Source organism: Jaculus jaculus, chromosome 6, assembly GCF_020740685.1.
Source record: "Jaculus jaculus isolate mJacJac1 chromosome 6, mJacJac1.mat.Y.cur, whole genome shotgun sequence".
Classification (NCBI taxonomy): Eukaryota; Metazoa; Chordata; class Mammalia; order Rodentia; family Dipodidae; genus Jaculus; species Jaculus jaculus.
Genome location: NC_059107.1, coordinates 162,439,146 through 162,456,250, shown reverse-complemented (window position 1 = coordinate 162,456,250; position 17,105 = coordinate 162,439,146). Strand labels below are relative to the sequence as shown.

Below are 17,105 nucleotides of genomic sequence, written 5' to 3'. Positions count from 1 at the left end.
TCTCAAGGAAACAGGCAGATACGCAATGGAGGAGGACATACAACATTCTCCTCTAGTCTCCACACATGATCACACAGGGCACATGGCATCTGCATGCACACATGCATAAACCACATATGCTACACATACATGCCAACAAACAGGAGATTATCATTCAAGAAAAATTAAGTGAATATGGACTGTTCACCACATAAAATTTAGAAAGGTATAACACAATGAACAAAACAAACTGAACCGGAAATGCATTTTTATGGACATTAATGAGACCCACCTTCTAAATGACAATTCTGACCATTCCAGAATAGCCATGGGAGAACTGCCTTCACAGCAGACGCTTCCCACACAGGACTGACTGACTTTCAATGAGGTGATGCTAAGTGAGCGCTTCTGCGCACACCTAGCAGAGGGATCACGCAGCCCGCACGGGACGGCTGGTGAGCACGACAAGACGGCAAGGGGGGGGACGGAACACGGTGTGGGGGGACTGTTCCTTCAGCAGAATAAGCTCTTAACGAGGCAGTGACCCACTTTAGTCAATGTGAGTTGTCTTTGGATGGAAAAGTAGACAGACTTGATTATCTGCCTGTCCACTTCAAATAATACATTTAGCTTTATGAAATAAAAATATTTGGTTTTTCTACAAATAAACCATTTACTTTACTTAAAGAAGTTTTGACTTTGAAAAAAAAAAAACTGAAGAATGGGGAGGAGAAGAATAAACCATACACTCCTGATTCCAGAAGAGAATGCTTTCTTCATTTTTGCATCATTAAAATCCATGAACCGCTTGCAATAAAACCAAAACAGAATGATCTCCATATGGGTGCACAGAGGGTTAAGAATAAACTACCCACTCCGGCTGTTGCAAAGACAAGCTATGCAATGGAGTAAGGGTCTCAGAGCACCCCTGCCACGACTTGGTAAGGAGGTCTGCAATGCCTTTACAGGTTAGGAAACACCACAACTCGTCGTGTGTACAGGATGAACCGCTTCAAGCCCATGGGAAGACGGGGGCATCAATGTCTGAGCAGATTTTCAACTGAGGCCAAGCACCATGGCTCTCTTAATTCTTCCCCAAAGGTGCAAAGCCAGTAAGTCCAGCTCTGAGCTTTGTTTCGAGAAGCCTACTCTGCCATGGACAGCCAGAGAACTGGGAAGCCCCATGTGCACTGTCCCCTTGTGAAGTGAAGCCATTGCCAGGACGCAGTGCAGGTTCCCTTCAGCAGCTGCTAGCTGAAGTACACACCGCCGACGCCTCCCTGGAGCTCTAGCTTCCTCACTGAGAAAACGGTGATGGCCTTTTCTGCCCTGTTCACAGGAGTCAAAGGCACCAGTGACCTCATACAGATGAAAAGGACTCAGTAATAGGGAGATAGAAGAGAAGGGGTTTGGGGCTGGAGAGATGGCTTAGTGGTTAAGCACTTGCCTGTGAAGCCAGTTCAAGGCTCGATTCCCCAAGACCCACCTTAGCCAGATGCACAAGGGGGTGCACGCATCTGGAGTCTGTTTGTAGTGGCTGGAGGCCCTGGCGCGCCCATTCTCTCTCTGTCTCTATCTGCCTCTTTCTCTCTCTGTCACTTTCAAGTAAATAAATAAAAATAATAAAAAAAAAAAAAAGAAGAGAAGGGGTTTTATCCAGCACAGGGCACAAAACCTATCAGAATAAATAAGTTACACAGACAAGCAAAGACACAGTAGGACTTAAAAGGCTTCTGTCCAAACTTCAGGAAACCAGGCAGTGTGTACAGACTCTAGGAAAGTTTGTGCCATGAATATTTTGAGGACTATGTGTCAAAGAGACAGGGTCCCCAGATGCTCTAGAACACAGCCTTCACAGGAGGTGAACCGTCTGGTGCAAGATCCCTAAGGCTGGAGACATGTGATGAGGGACCAACGAGAAGCAGATGAAAGGGTCACTGCAGGTTTGGACTTATGAAAGGGGAGCTCAGAGGTCTACCTGGGGCACCCACATCTCAAGTCTATTCCTCCAAGGTCTTAGAGAACTATCAAATAAGGGGCTTAGGGAATAGGAGAATGACAGAGACCTGGAAACTCATGGGCAACAAATCCAAGTTTTACTCTGAGCTCCATCAACACACAACTGGACAACCTCTTGGTCCGGTGTGGCTAACAGAACCTGACTTGCAAGGCTGCTGCACGCAAGGCTGGACACAAGGCACGGTGAAGGGAGACAGTGGATCATCAGTGAGTAAGTCGTCATCCAGTCCTTTTCTTTTTCCAAGTGAAATGATTCAAAATCCCCTCGCCTTAGCTCTTTCATCTTGGTGCAAACATAGAGCCCAGTTTTCCTGTAGGTCCCCATTGCACAGAAGTGGGGCAAGCCACCCAAACCACAAACTGAGAGCCAGTGGCCTGCTGCCAGAGAACTGCGCCATGACCACACACCTGGTCAGCACCTGACGCCTGAGCCCTATCTGTTGAGAACAATGGCCCAGACGAATGCATACAACACCCAGCTGGAACTGAGACCTGGCTACAAGAATAAAGACGCTCCCTACATCTGCAGAGTGATATCTGATGTTGTCTTTGAGCCTTTGTAAGGAGAAAAGGAGAAAAAATCCAAGAGGTAATGCTTTCAGGTCTGGGCCTTTTGTTGGCACAGGAAAGAAACAAGGAGAAAGAAAGCGTTCTCACACTCAGAGAATGAACTCCCCATCCCTCAAGTGTTTGCTCAGAAATCTGCAGCGCTATTAGCAAATGCATGAGAGCAAGAGGACACAGCACAGATGTCCTGGGGGCCCCGAGGGCCTCCACACAGCAGCACAGACTGCACCCCACACTTACTTAGCTCGAACCTGGTCCTGACTCCTGTGAGTTACTTCATAAGCCTTTCAAGAGTTCCTACACTTTGTTCCTATAAGAGGCCAATCCAAATTACCAACAAAAGAATCATTAAACACAAGAAAGAAAAAAAGCTCTTTTGTGCTTCTAAAGAAAGGCAGTCTTAGTCATTAAAAGGCAAAGTGTCTGATTCTCTATCAGCTTTCCTTTACAAAAATCAGTCTAGTAATTTTCCAAGAGGGGATCAGTAGCTTTGGACTCATGCCGCTCACTGCAAAGGAGGACTGCCAGACTGGGGCACAGAGACACAGGCTTTCTGCTCGGCCGTATCTTACTCTTACCATCAGCTGCTCATGACCCCAAAATTTAGCATCCCCCAAAAAAGGGCTATTTCCTTCTCTTCTTGTATGTGTATGTGTATGTGTAATGTATATGTGTGTTATGTGTGTGGGGTGTGTGTGTGTGTTGGTGGAAACCAGAGGCTGACATCTGGCATCTTCCTCCATCACTCTTCTCTTTATTTGACTGAGGCAGGCTCTCTCACTTGAGCCCAGAGCTCCTTGACTCAACTAGTCTAGCAAGCCAGCATGCCCCAGGGGTCCCCGTCTCTGCCTCTAACACCTGGGACGACAGGTGTTCTCTAGGACAACCAGCATTTACATGGGTGCCGGGGATCCAAACTCCTCATACTTGTGTGGAAAACTCTTTACTGACTGAACCATCTCCCCATCCCCACCCCCACTTTTTCAACTTTTATACCCTTTCTTTTTCAGAATGAATGATTTCTACTAACATATCTTTAAAAGTATAGGTTTTCCTCTGGCATAGCTACAACATTATTGTTTTCAGAAATCCTTCAGTTTCAGATTCTGTCTTTCTTTTTCATTTCTACAATTTCCACTTAGTTCCTTCCCTACTTCCTGTTTCTATTGAGACATCTTATCTCTTCATTCCTATGATGCATAATTTCCTTCACATCTTTAGGCGGTTACAACTGCTCTCTTAAGATCCTTGTCAACATCCGTGTGGTCACAGGTGGTTTCTTTCTGACTACCGGCTCTCTTGACTGGGACGCACTTTTCCGTACGCTGGTACTGACTCTGACACTCTGGATCCCCTCACACATTCTAAAGTGCTTATAACTTTGGACAGTTGTCTTAATTGGGCTTACCTCTAAACTCTATAGAGGGACACGGCAAGTTCTGGCCTAAGCACTTCACCCACAGCTGAGCTGCTGGGAGCCCGCGCCACATGGGTGCCTCGAGCCCAGGCACAGACTTAGGATGTTGATAAACAGAATCTGGGGCTGGCTTTTGCCTCTTCATGATTTCTTCCTCATTCCCAAAGAGCTATCCCCAAATTGTTCCCTGGTTCATCAAGCTAAAAGAGGCTGCCGATGTTCTTTTCTGTATGTCACATTCTGTTCTGTTCCTTTCAAAGTGGCAATTCCACTCCAAATTCTACCAGTTTGTGTCAAGTGCCAGCGTCTTTTGTCCACAGTCAAGGCCAATAGTAGCTTTCTGAACTATTACCAGCAGAATCTGCATATTTCCAAATTTTTCACTTTTTCTCACAGCTGTGGCACATGAATCAGAAAAGCCTCTGCCTGGACCATAAACAGGTCAAGGGATGAACAAAGGCTGCTGATCTACCTCCAGATGGCTCCCTTCGCACATGCGCTGGAACAGTGCTGCTTCTCCTAACTAGTGTCTTGCTTCTCCACATCCCATCCTCCTGGACTTCTCCACAGGACTTCAAGTCACAGCAACATGAACTCAGGGAATGAGGACTGTTTCCATGGTGACTAAGAAGCAGGAAACGAGAATCTGCCAGATCAACGAAGACCCATGCCAGAAACGCTGCATGACTATGCCCACCACATTCTTCGCTGAGAGCAGTCGCAAGGGCCTGACAAATAGATGCCAGCCCTCCATGGGGCTGGGGCTGGGGCTGGGGGGTGGGGATTAACATTCAGAAGTAGATGTAAAGTGACATGAATCTTTACAAACATGTTACATGTTGGAAAATATAATCTGCCACAGATTTAACAGTTAAGGAAGCAAAACAAAACAAAAGTCAACCTCCAGGAAGACACAGGCACACAAGTTCCCTGTGCTGCGTGCTGTGTGGTCTAATCTTCATGCAGGTCTCTCATCACTGTCTCCCTCACAGCGAGCACAGCACCATCAGTTCTACACACAGCACAGAGGAGATTCCACAGGCCTCATAATTTAGGACCATGTCATTCACAACAAGGAAGTGCAGGTTTCATAGAATCTGTAGCACAGGCCAGCCATGAACTGGTGAGCCTCCTTGGCCCCCAAAGGAATGAGATAACAAGCATGCGTTGTTACCATGCTCAATTCATGGTTTATGAAATGTCTATGTATTAAATTTTGTCTAAACTTCTAAAATATTTGTCTGTTTGAGGTAGGGTCTTATTCTAGCCTAGGCTAACCTGGAATTCACTATCTAGCCTCAGGGTGGCCTTGAACTCATTGCAATCCTCCTACTTCTGCCTCCTGAGTGCCGGGATTAAAGACCTGTGCCACCACACCCGGCAAAGATTTGTTTTTAAACAGCTGTTCTCTAAAAGATAGAGTGTATACAAATACGGATACAAATAGTGACAATTATAAGAAAAGAGACAGCCAACTCACTCTCTCTATCTGCTTCTCCCCTCTCTCTCAAATAAATAAATAAAATCATTTATTTATAAAAAGGGCTGGAGAGATGGCTTAGCGTTAAGGCACTTGCCTGCATAATTCCCCAGTACCCACATAAGCTAGATGCACAGGGTGGCACATACATGTGGAGTTTGTTTGCAGTGGCTGGAGGCCCTGGTGCCCCCATTCTCTCTATCTGCCTCTTCCCCTACCCCAGTAAGTATATAAAAATATTTTAAAAGAAAAGAGATTGACTCACACACACTCAGGACATAGTCAAGACAAATACTACAAAAATATAAATCCTACTACAAATACAACAAACTGTATGTGAGGAAGAAAGCATGTTGCATGTTAAAATACAGAGGCCTTTTCTCAACCTACTTTCTAAGCACCTGAGCTTTCAACCTAAAAAAGTGAATGCGTTCTAAATAAAGCCATATACGTGAAGTCTTACTTTGTCTTGATTTTCTTTATTCTTGTAACACAGATTTCCAATCAGGCGAATAAGATGAGATTTAAATCCCTCAGCCATATTGGAGATGTCACCTTCTGCTTTTATGCAACCAGAGGCACTGAAGATGTTTGAAGTATCTTTTCCAGTTACATGAATCATTCGTAAAAGATCTAGAGCCAAAAGAACAGACTTCATTTTTAATAAGAAAGTAATTTACAGTATCTGCTACAAATTTTCTATGAACAAATCTAATTTACCTACATGAATTGAAGCACAACAGGTAAAGAACTGAAAGCTGTCTTTCAACACCAATTAGGGTGGAGGATGCAGTGCAGTGATACTGCCCGGCCTAGCACGTAGGAAGCCTTCAGGCCTCCCAGAGCCACTAAAGGAACAAGAATAACTAGACAGCTCTTTTGCATTTGTATTACATTTCCTAGACTCTAGTTTGGGGAAGACAGGCCATGATGATTAGATTAACCTCACTTGGACTTGCCTACAAAGCCTAATGACTTGGGTTCAATTCCCCAGTACTCACATAAAGGTGATGCATAAAGTGGCGCATGCATCTGGAGTTAGCTTGCTGCAGCTAGAGGCCTGGCGCGCCCATACTCTTCCTCTCCCACTTGCTCTGCCCACCACAGCTCCAGCTTCGATGTGGGGACAGGTGTCTGATCAGGCAGAGTTGTACAGCAAGTACTCTTACCAATAAGCCATGAACCCAGCCCTCCTTTTCAGTTTGATGATAAGTTAGTAACTTGGCAGAGTTGGGGTGGCAACCTACCACTGTTCTGGCTCCACAAGGACCCCCCAGTCTGATCACACTTCATTTTGAAAGTGATAATCATAGAACTCTGGGATAAAATTCTGTGATAGACTATCTCTGGCTGAAAATTTGACAGGTTTTTAAACCACCACGGAAACAAAGCCTCTGGTCATGTCTGACCTTGAGATTAGAAGGGCTGGGGTGGGAGGAGCGCTCTACCTATGCTGGCTGCAGCCCGTGCGCTGGGGTTCTGGGATGCAAACAGAGGAAAGAGCCATTGAGCACTCCATGTTCAGCCCTCTGCTCTGCTTCCTGGCTGTTGGACAGAGTGTAACCTGATCCTGGCACGGTTTCCCCAACATGATGGATCCGTCCCCTCAAAACTTTAAGCCAAAATTACACCCTTTCCTTCATTAAGCTGCTTATGGTTGTATATTCTGTCCTAGCAACACACAAGTAACCGATACAAATCCTAAGTGCCTCCTACAGATGATTGCAGGTGCAACCTAAACTTTCAGATGCACTCAAAGCAACCTTTGCTAGCACAGTGGCAACAAGAAAAAGGACGATCTTTCTAGATGAACAACCCGGAACCAGCAGCACTCAGACCAAGCTGCCTACGTGAAGCAAACTGTGCCAGGGCCACTATGAAGTAGCTCTCCAGTAAAGATGATGGAGCTTCTTCGTGGCTTCCTGCTTAGTAATAATTTTGTTTTGAGGTAGGGTCTCACTCTAGCCCAGGCTGACCAGGAATTTACAATGTAGTCTCAGACTGGCCTCAAATTCATAGTCATCCTCTTACCTCAGCCTCCCAAGTGCTGGAATTAAAAGTGTGCGCCACCATGCCCGGCTTCTCTAATGATTTCTAATAATTCAGTTTTTTTAATGTTTTGATTTTTATTTATTTATTTATTTATCTGACAGAGGAAGAGAGAAAGAGAATAAACAGATGCGCCAGGACCTCCAGCCACTGCAAACAAACTCCAGACGTATGCATCCCCCTTGTACATCTGTCTAATGTGGGTCCTGGGGAATTGAACCTGGGTCTTTGGCTTTGCAGGCAAAAGCCTTAACCACTAAGCTACCACTCAGCCCAAATAATTCAGTTTTTGTTATAAGAACTGAATTCAGATTTTGTTATAAGAACTGAAGGCATGAGAAAAACACTATTCCACATGTTCTGAAGTATAATTGGGGGAAATTTACTATCAAATTTTAAAAAGCTATAGTAATACTAAAAATAAAAATCATGGGGGCTAAATAGATAGATGGCTTAGCAGTTGAGGCACTTGCCTACGAAGTCTAAGGACCTAGGTTTGATTCCCCAGGACCCACCTAAGCCAGATGCACAAGGTAGTGCATGTGTCCAGAGTTTGTTTGCAGAGGCTGGAGGCCCTGACGTGCCCATTCTCTCAAAATCTCTCTCTCAAATAAGTAAATAAAAATAATTTTTTTTAAAAAAAAAATCACCCTCTCACCATTGCAAACCTCCAATCCCTCATGGTGATGCACCCAGTGTAGCTACCTGCAGACAGGCCTGTGTATCTTCTCACAACTAACACTCCCCCAGCATCTCAGTCATCAGCAGCACTCGTGGTGACGCGCCAGTGCAGGTAACTGCAGACAGGCCTGTGTATCTTCTCACAACTAACACTCCCCACCATCTCAGTCATCAGCAGCACTCGTGGTGACGCGCCAGTGCAGGCAACTGCAGACAGGCCTGTGTATCTTCTCACAACTAACACTCCCCCAGCATCTCAGTCATCACCAGCACTCGTGGTGATGCGCCAGTGCAGGTAACTGCAGACAGGCCTGTGTATCTTCTCACAACTAACACTCCCCACCATCTCAGTCATCAGCAGCACTCGTGGTGACGCGCCAGTGCAGGTAACTGCAGACAGGCCTGTGTATCTTCTCACAACTAACACTCCCCACCATCTCAGTCATCAGCAGCACTCGTGGTGACGCGCCAGTGCAGGTAACTGCAGACAGGCCTGTGTGTCTTCTCACAACTAACACTCCCCACCATCTCAGTCATCAGCAGCACTCGTGGTGACGCCCAGTGCAGGTAACTGCAGACAGGCCTGTGTATCTTCTCACAACTAACACTCCCCACCATCTCAGTCATCAGCAGCACTCGTGGTGACGCGCCAGTGCAGGTAACTGCAGACAGGCCTGTGTATCTTCTCACAACTAACACTCCCCACCATCTCAGTCATCAGCAGCACTCGTGGTGACGCGCCAGTGCAGGTAACTGCAGACAGGCCTGTGTATCTTCTCACAACTAACACTCCCCCAGCATCTCAGTCATCACCAGCACTCGTGGTGATGCGCCAGTGCAGGTAACTGCAGACAGGCCTGTGTATCTTCTCACAACTAACACACCCACCATCTCAGTCATCAGCAGCACTCGTGGTGACGCGCCAGCGCAGGTAACTGCAGACAGGCCTGCGTGTCTTCTCACAACTAACACTCCCACCATCTCAGTCATCAGCAGCACTCGTGGTGACGCGCCAGTGCAGGTAACTGCAGACAGGCCTGTGTATCTTCTCACAACTAACACTCCCCCAGCATCTCAGTCATCAGCAGCACTCGTGGTGACGCCCAGCGCAGGTAACTGCAGACAGGCCTGTGTATCTTCTCACAACTAACACACCCACCATCTCAGTCATCAGCAGCACTCGTGGTGACGCGCCAGCGCAGGTAACTGCAGACAGGCCTGTGTGTCTTCTCACAACTAACACTCCCCACCATCTCAGTCATCAGCAGCACTCGTGGTGACGCGCCAGTGCAGGTAACTGCAGACAGGCCTGTGTGTCTTCTCACAACTAACACTCCCCCCGCCATCTCAGTCATCAGCCAGCACTCGTGGTGACGCGCCAGCGCAGGTAACTGCAGACAGGCCTGTGTATCTTCTCACAACTAACACTCCCCCAGCATCTCAGTCATCAGCAGCACTCGTGGTGACGCGCCAGTGCAGGTAACTGCAGACAGGCCTGTGTATCTTCTCACAACTAACACTCCCCCACCATCTCAGTCATCAGCAGCACTCGTGGTGACGCCAGTGCAGGTAACTGCAGACAGGCCTGCATGTCCTCCCACTCAGCAGACGCCCAAGCTGCACCAGGAAGAGGGCTAAGACCACAGCTGGCCTCAGGTTGTTCGGCCAGAGTTGTTCCCATGATACCATAATTCCACCCAAGAACAAAAATTCAAAAAAGCTGGCTGGGGAGATGGTTCCGTAGTTAAGGTGCTTTACTCATAAAGCCTAACAACCTGAGTTCGATTCCCCAGACACATGTAAAGCCAGATGCACAAAGTGCAGCATGCGTGATGGTGCGCACCTGCAATTTTAGCACTTGGGAGGCAGAGGAAGAAGGATCTTTGTTAGTTTGAGGCCAGCCTGATACGACATAGTGAATTCCAAGTTAGCCTGGGCTAGACTGAGACCCTACCTCAAAAAAGCAAAACAAAACAAAATGTATACCAAAACAGTGAAGATTGAGGATTTAGGTTTGGATTTATAATACAGAATAAATCAAAGATCTCTTAATCAAAAGTATCCGTGTGCTATTTTCCTCACCAATCACCCGTTCCAGCAGGTCAGGAAAAGCCTGTAGGAAGCCAAGCAGCTCTGTGTTGGCTGTCATTTCACACAGGACATCCAGAAGCCGGATTGTAGCCAGTGCATCCTAAAAAGACAAGGAGACCTCTCTTCAACTCTCAGAAATTAAATAGTTTGATTGTTCTAACAATAAAAAAATGAGACATTACAATAAATATTAAGTCAGTACTTATAACATCTGAAGAAACAAAACTAGGCAGTATGAAACAAGTATTAAAAATATACTTGAGGGCTAGAGAGATGGCTTAGTGGTTAAGCACTTGCCTGTGAAGCCTAAGGAGCCTGGTTCGAGGCTCAATTCCCCGGGACCCACATTAGCCTGATGCACAAAGGGGGCACACACGTCTGGAGTTTGTTTACAGTGGCTGAAGGCCCTGGCGCGCCCATTCTCTCTCTCTCTGTCTCTTTCTCTACCTGCCTCTTTCTCTGTCACTTTCAAATAAATAAATAAAAATAAATTTTAAAAATATACTTCAAAGCCAGGTGTGGTGGCACACACCCTTTAATCCCAGCACTCAGGAGGCAAAGGCAGGAGGATCACTGTGAGTTCGAGGTCACCCTGAGACTCCATAATGGATTCCAGGTCAGCCTGAACTAGAGTGAGACCCTACCTCAGAATCCCTTCCCCCCCTCAAAAAAAAAAAAAAAGAAAAGAATGCAAGAGTAGGGGCTGGAGAGATGGCTTAGCAGTTAAGGCTCTTGCTTGCAAAGCCAAAGGACCAAGGGTTGATCCCCCAGTACCCATGTAAGCCAGATGCACAAGGTGGTGCATGCATCTGGAGTTCATTTGCAGGGGCCAGTGGCCATTGTATGCACATTCTCTCTGTCTTCTCTCTCTCTATGCTTGCAAATAAATAAATAAACGGGTTTTTTTTAAAGGATGCAAAAGTATGTGTCATGATGTAACTTCTTAAAAGTCAGAAAAGCTCTGATTCAAGCAAAAGCACCTTCCAACAGTGGGTAAATGTACAAAATTACAAGCTGCACATCACATTTATGTGGATACTTTCTTTTAAAGCATTCTCAGTATGCAAGCTCTACTTTAAAGATGGAAAGATCTGATGAAATACATTAACTTCCTGTCCATAAGAACCCTGTAAAGTCCTTTATGGAGGGAGGGGGCAGGGAGATGACTAGCTTTAAGAACTTGGGCTATTTCTGAGCAAAAACGTAATTCTATATGCACTATCTTGGTGGGTCAGAAAAGATAGTAACATTTGAGAATATTAGCTCCCATAGACAATATACATAATTTAGAGGAAATAGAAAACATGACTAATGGCACACTCTTCTGCTGCTGTTGTCCACATACTGCTGGCCAGGAGAGGAGGTTGATGTCCACCCTCTACTCATGCCATCATTTTCCCCTGCCATCATGGAGCTTCCCCTCAAGTCTGCAAGCCAAAATAACCTTTCCCCCCCCCCCCCACAAGCTGCTCTTGGTTGGGTGATTTCTACCAGCAATGTGAACCTGACTGCAACAATAAAGTGGTACCAAGGACTGGGATTGGTGCTAGACACCTAACTCTGTGGCTTTGGCCTTTTTGAGCTGATTTTCAAGAGGAATGTGAAAGGATTTGAAACCGTGGCCTAAGAGATGCCTGCCTTGCAGTGCTGTAAATACAGCTTGATGGAATATTCTGGTCAGAGCTGAAATGACCTGAATGCAGTAAGAACTATGGACTGTGAAGTTTGGCTTAAGAGGGTGAGAAAGAGCTTTGCTTGGACTGGGTTAGCAGTTGGTGTGAAAAGCTTGCTGTTATGCCCGTGTCCTGTGAGGTTGTGCAGGGTTGCTTTGCACAGAAATGGACTAGTGTAAGCAGAGGAATATGACACAGAAATGAAATCTTTGGGTTGAAACTTCTGCCCTTCCAGCTGCAATTATATGAGATCACCTTTGAGCTTGTATCAGCTGACCTGCACTGAGGCAACAGGAAGAATATAGACTATCTTAAGGGGGCCTGAGTGCTCAAGGAGTGTCCTGTTCTTCAAAGTCTGCTTTATTCTCCCCTGGATTAACAAATTGGCACCCTACCTGGTATTGTGGAGTATAAGAAATGCAGGAAAGAGAGGGTCATTGAGTTTGCAACATGGTCTTGTTTTGGAAACGGCCATGGGAAGTGTGAAGCAGGTTTGCTGTTTGCCTGCATGGAGACCCCATGGGGCCATGAGGATGAACCGTAGCTTGCAGTGGAGACCCAGTGGAGATGCTGGGACCACGAGATGGCTGCTAAGGAAAGCTGCCGGCCCAATGAAGTTTTCCAGGACTGTGAGTAGCCTAACTGAAGGGGCGGAATTGGAACTCCAGAGACTTGTTGATGCTTAGAATTACTGGACTTAGAGATTTCTCACTGTCTAAAGTTGTTGGACTTGGAGCTACAGAGTTTTATGTTTGCCTTGGCTGTTTTAAAATTTTTTTTTTTATTTAGTTTCTCCAGGTAGGGTCTCACTCTAGCCCAGGCTGGCTGAAATTCACTATGTAGTTTCAGGGTGGCCTCAAACTCACAGCGATCCTCCTACCTCTACTTCCCGAGTGCTGCCATTAAAGGCAGGCACCACCAAAAAAAAAAAAAAGAAAGAAAGAAAGAAAAAGAAAATATGACTAAGAAATTACCAAGTATAAATGACATTACAATATTCCTATATATATTACAAGTATGTAATTTTGGGGGATGGAGAGATGGCTTACAGGTTAAGACACTTGCCTGCGAAACCTAAGGATCCATGTTTGACTCTCCAGGTCCCAAGTAAGCAAGAGGCAACATGATTCAAATGCACAAGGTGGCACACGCACACTAGGTTGCACACACATCTGGAGTTCAATTACAATGGCTGGAGGCCCAGGCACGCCAATTCATTCTCTCTCTCTTGCATTAAAAAGGAAGCAAGCAAGCAAAAAGGCCAGCCTTTTAGACTTGCCTCAAAAAAAAAAAAAAAAAAAATCCTTGGGCCTACATAGTGAATTCCTGGTCAGCCTGAGCTACAGCAAGACCCTTCCTCAAAACCCAAAAAAAAAAAAAAAAAAAAAAAAAAGATTTTTTTTTTTTCTTTTAGAGAGCGGGTGGAGAGAATATTGGCTCGCCAGGGCTTCAGCCACCGCAATCTAACTCCAGGCACTTGTGCCACCTAGTGTGCATGTATGTGTGACCTTGTGCTTGCATCACCTTTGTGCACCTGGCTTATGTGGGATCTGGAGAGAGATCAAACATGGGTCCTTAGGCTTCACAGGCAAGTGCCTCAACAGCTAAGCCATCTCTCCAGCTCCCAAAATGTAATTTTTAAAATTTCAGTTTTTGTTTTTCCAAGGTAAGATCTCACTCTATAGCCCTAAGCTGGCCTCAAACTCACCATGATCTTCCTACCTCTGCCTCACAAGTGCCGTGATTAAAGGCAGGGGTTACCATGACTAGCAATTTTTGAAGATTTTTAAAATAACTTTTAAATTTTTATTATTTATTTGAGAGTGACAGACAAGCAGAGAAAGAGGCAGATAGAGAACGGGGCATATCAGGGCCTCCAGCCACTGCAAACAAATTCCGGGTGCATGCGCCACCTTCTGCATCTGGCTTACGAGGGTCCTGGGGAATCGAGCCTCGAATCAGTGTCCTTAGGCTTCACAGGCAAGTGCTTAACCACTAAGCCATCTCTCCAGCCTGATTTTTGAAGATTTTTAAGTGGCTTTTAAATTACACATTATCTGAAGCACTTGGGGGGCCGTGAATTTGAGGCTACCCTGAGACCATGGAGTTAATTCCAGGTCAACTTGGACTAGAGTGAGACCCTATCTTGAAAAACAAAACAAAACAAGCCAGGCATGGTGGCTCACACCTTTAATCCCAGTACTCCGTAGGCTCAGGTGAGAGGATCGCTATGAATTCAAGGCCAGCTTGAAAGCACAGAGTGACTTCCTGGTCAGCCTGGGCCAGCATAAGACCCTGTGTCAAAAACAAACAAACGAAACCCACAAAGTACACGTCTGACAAAACATAGTGGCAGATATAAACTTACGCCATAAAGAGAACATTCTTTAGAAGAAAGATTACTTGTGTTAACAGTAAATGAGACCATTCTGTAATTAGAAAATTTAAAGAGAATTCTATGTACTATAGGATTCTAAACATCTGAAAATAAATGGCAAGAAATAATCAATGTTCATTCTTGGGTCATTAATTTTACTACACAGCTATCCTTTGCTAGTCAAAGAGTCAGTGGGGATTTAGGTTAGAAGTCTGAAGTCAGAAGCATGGGCAAAGAGTCTCAAGCAAACCCATCAACCTGGCAGAGCTTCAGTTAGGGAGTCATCACCCAGATGGTCACCTCCAGACACCATCACTGCTCAGGAAATGGCAGGCTAACTTGGGGTGTATGACACAGTATGCACCTGATAACCCTGGATACAGCCAGAGAACATGAAGGAATCAGAAGTCACAGGAACAGGCTCACACTGGACAGGATGGGCAAAGCAGAACATTCCAACTGATCAAAAGCAAAAAAGGGGAAAAAAAGAAAGAGAAGAAGAGTGAAAAGTAAATCAAGTACTTTGAAAGTTACGACTTCAAGTGACACACAGGCAGAGCAAGTCACTGGTCACCTCTGGCTGAGGACACAAAGCGTGTTTCTCTGAAGACTGGCCACGGAAGGGAGGGTCAAGCACTTACCCCGCCGTGCTCAGTCAAGATGTGCTTAGAATAAATAAGTGAAGAGTTACTTGGGGAAAGCAGGGGTTTTCTCTTCATAAAATACTCCTGTCAGTAACTGAGGACTGTTAGTGACAAAATATGACTTGCTACCAGGGTGATCACCTCTAACTACAGCACATGGGAGCTGAAACAAGAGTTAAAGGCCAGCCCAGTCATCCAATGACTCATCAATCCCAGCAAGTGTAAGGGAAAGAGTCAGGCAAACCACTACCAGGAGCCACGCTCAACAAAATCAAAACCGCTGAAGGAGCTTCTCCAACAAATAACAAGTACAGAGGAAAAAGGAAAGAGAAAATGGAAGCCTCATAGTAAAGAAGAGTGGAAACACATCAATCAAATCAAAAGTATGGTTCCATAACTTCTACTCTGATTCATCAAAATAAATGAAACTGTCATATTAGTTCTTCAAATGAGCATTTGCATTGCACTGTTAAAACTCTAATGCCTGGTGAGCCACGGTGGAACTCTGCTTGGGTCCAGGTCCAATGGCACAAGGGGCACGCGCGGCCTGTCCACACAGCAAGAGGCTCATTGCTGCTGCTGCAGCGGGTGGCAGCTCGTGGGCTCTACTGCACTTCTTTCCCTTACTCAAGGCTTGAAATTTCCAGGACAGAACGTCTAAGTTAGAGGCTTGGAAGAGATTAACCAAAAGTTCCTTTTCACCTCCTAAACTCTGTATTAACTGAGAAAGAAATTAATCAAATCCTACATATTCATATGACATATTCCTTTATTAATAAAGTCAACAGTATATTAGTTTATTATTCAAAAAATTCTTCTCTTAAAAAAAGCTGAGTAGGCTGGAGAGATGGCTTAGCAGTTAAGGGGCTTTCCTGCAAAGCCAAAGGACCCAGGTTCAATTCCCCAGGACATACATAAGCCAAATGCACAAGGTGGGGGCATGCATGTGCAGTTCATTCATTTGCAATGACTGGAGGCCGTGGCATATCCATTCTCTCTCTCTCTTTCTCTCTCTTTCTCTCTCTGCCTTCCTCTTTCTCATAAATAAACAAATAAATAAAAATGTTTGAAAAGCTAAGAGTAACGAGTAAAATGTCCTTTAAAATATTTAAAAGGGGCTGAAGAGATGGCTTAGTGGGTAAGACACTTGCCTGCAAAGACAAAGGACCTAGGTTCAATTCTCCAGGACCCATGTAAGCCAGATGCACAAGGTGGCACATGTATCTGGAGTTCCTTTGCAGTGGCCGAAGGTTCTGGCGCACTCATTCATACCCCCCCCCGCCTCTCTCAAATAAATAAATAAAAATAAAATATTTACAGGTATTATAAGACTGTACTAGGTGCTTTGGAGATGGCTCAGCCAATAAAATGCTGGCAGTGCAAGTGTGAGGACCTAAGAGGAGCTGATGCACCTGGAATTTGATTCTTTAGCACCTACACACAGGCTGGGCATGGCCATGCACACCTACACCCCAAGTCCTGTGGAAAGCTGAGACCAAAAAATTGCACCGGCTCGTTGAGCAGCTAGTCTGACTGAGAATGGCAGCTCCAGCTCCAATTCCAGCAAAGGATTCTGTCTCAGACACACACAGTGAGCAGCAAATGAAGACAGACAGTGTGCTCTGGCTTCCGCAGCTGTTCACTCGGGGCATGGGCATCTGCACACACATGTGCATACAACACACACACCACACACAGTCAAAATAAACTGAATTAAAGTTAATAAAATAAACTGAACTAATTAAGTGAAAAGGGGAAGACATGCAAAATCAAAGGAACAACATTCTAAGAAATTTTTAAGGGAAACAAGAAAGGAAATTTTTAAGGGAAACAAGAAAGGAAATGGTGTCTTGTCCTACCTTATCAATCTTGTTAACATCACCTGCTCTTCAGTGCCTGAGGTAGTTTTTACAATATGTGCTAATAAAGCAAATATTTTGCCCACTGAAATGCTAATTAGTTGTGACTGATGAGAATGCAGTTATCACCCTGTGTGTGGATCAGTGTTACACGTATTTGCATGCTCCTATCACCATTGCTCACTGCATGTAAGCATGTGGCTTTCTGACTTCCTTCCTCCAGTTAATGTCCTACTGATTCCCTCTGTAAAAGATGAAGATCCAGAAAT

The 17,105-nt window shown here is 45.3% G+C and overlaps 1 protein-coding gene across 3 annotated transcripts in view; it reads right to left on the bottom strand.

The window, feature by feature from the left end:
• Atxn10 (ataxin 10) overlaps positions 1-17,105 on the bottom strand; it is a 166,907-nt gene that overhangs the window by 78,022 nt on the left and 71,780 nt on the right. For all 3 annotated transcript variants that reach the window (XM_045152030.1, XM_045152028.1, XM_045152029.1), the window contains exons 8-9: positions 10,275-10,383; positions 5,926-6,095 (exon numbers count right to left, since the gene is read on the bottom strand). In XM_045152030.1, coding sequence (XP_045007965.1) covers positions 5,926-6,095; positions 10,275-10,383 — 279 coding nt within the window. The remainder of the gene's footprint in view (positions 1-5,925; positions 6,096-10,274; positions 10,384-17,105) is intronic.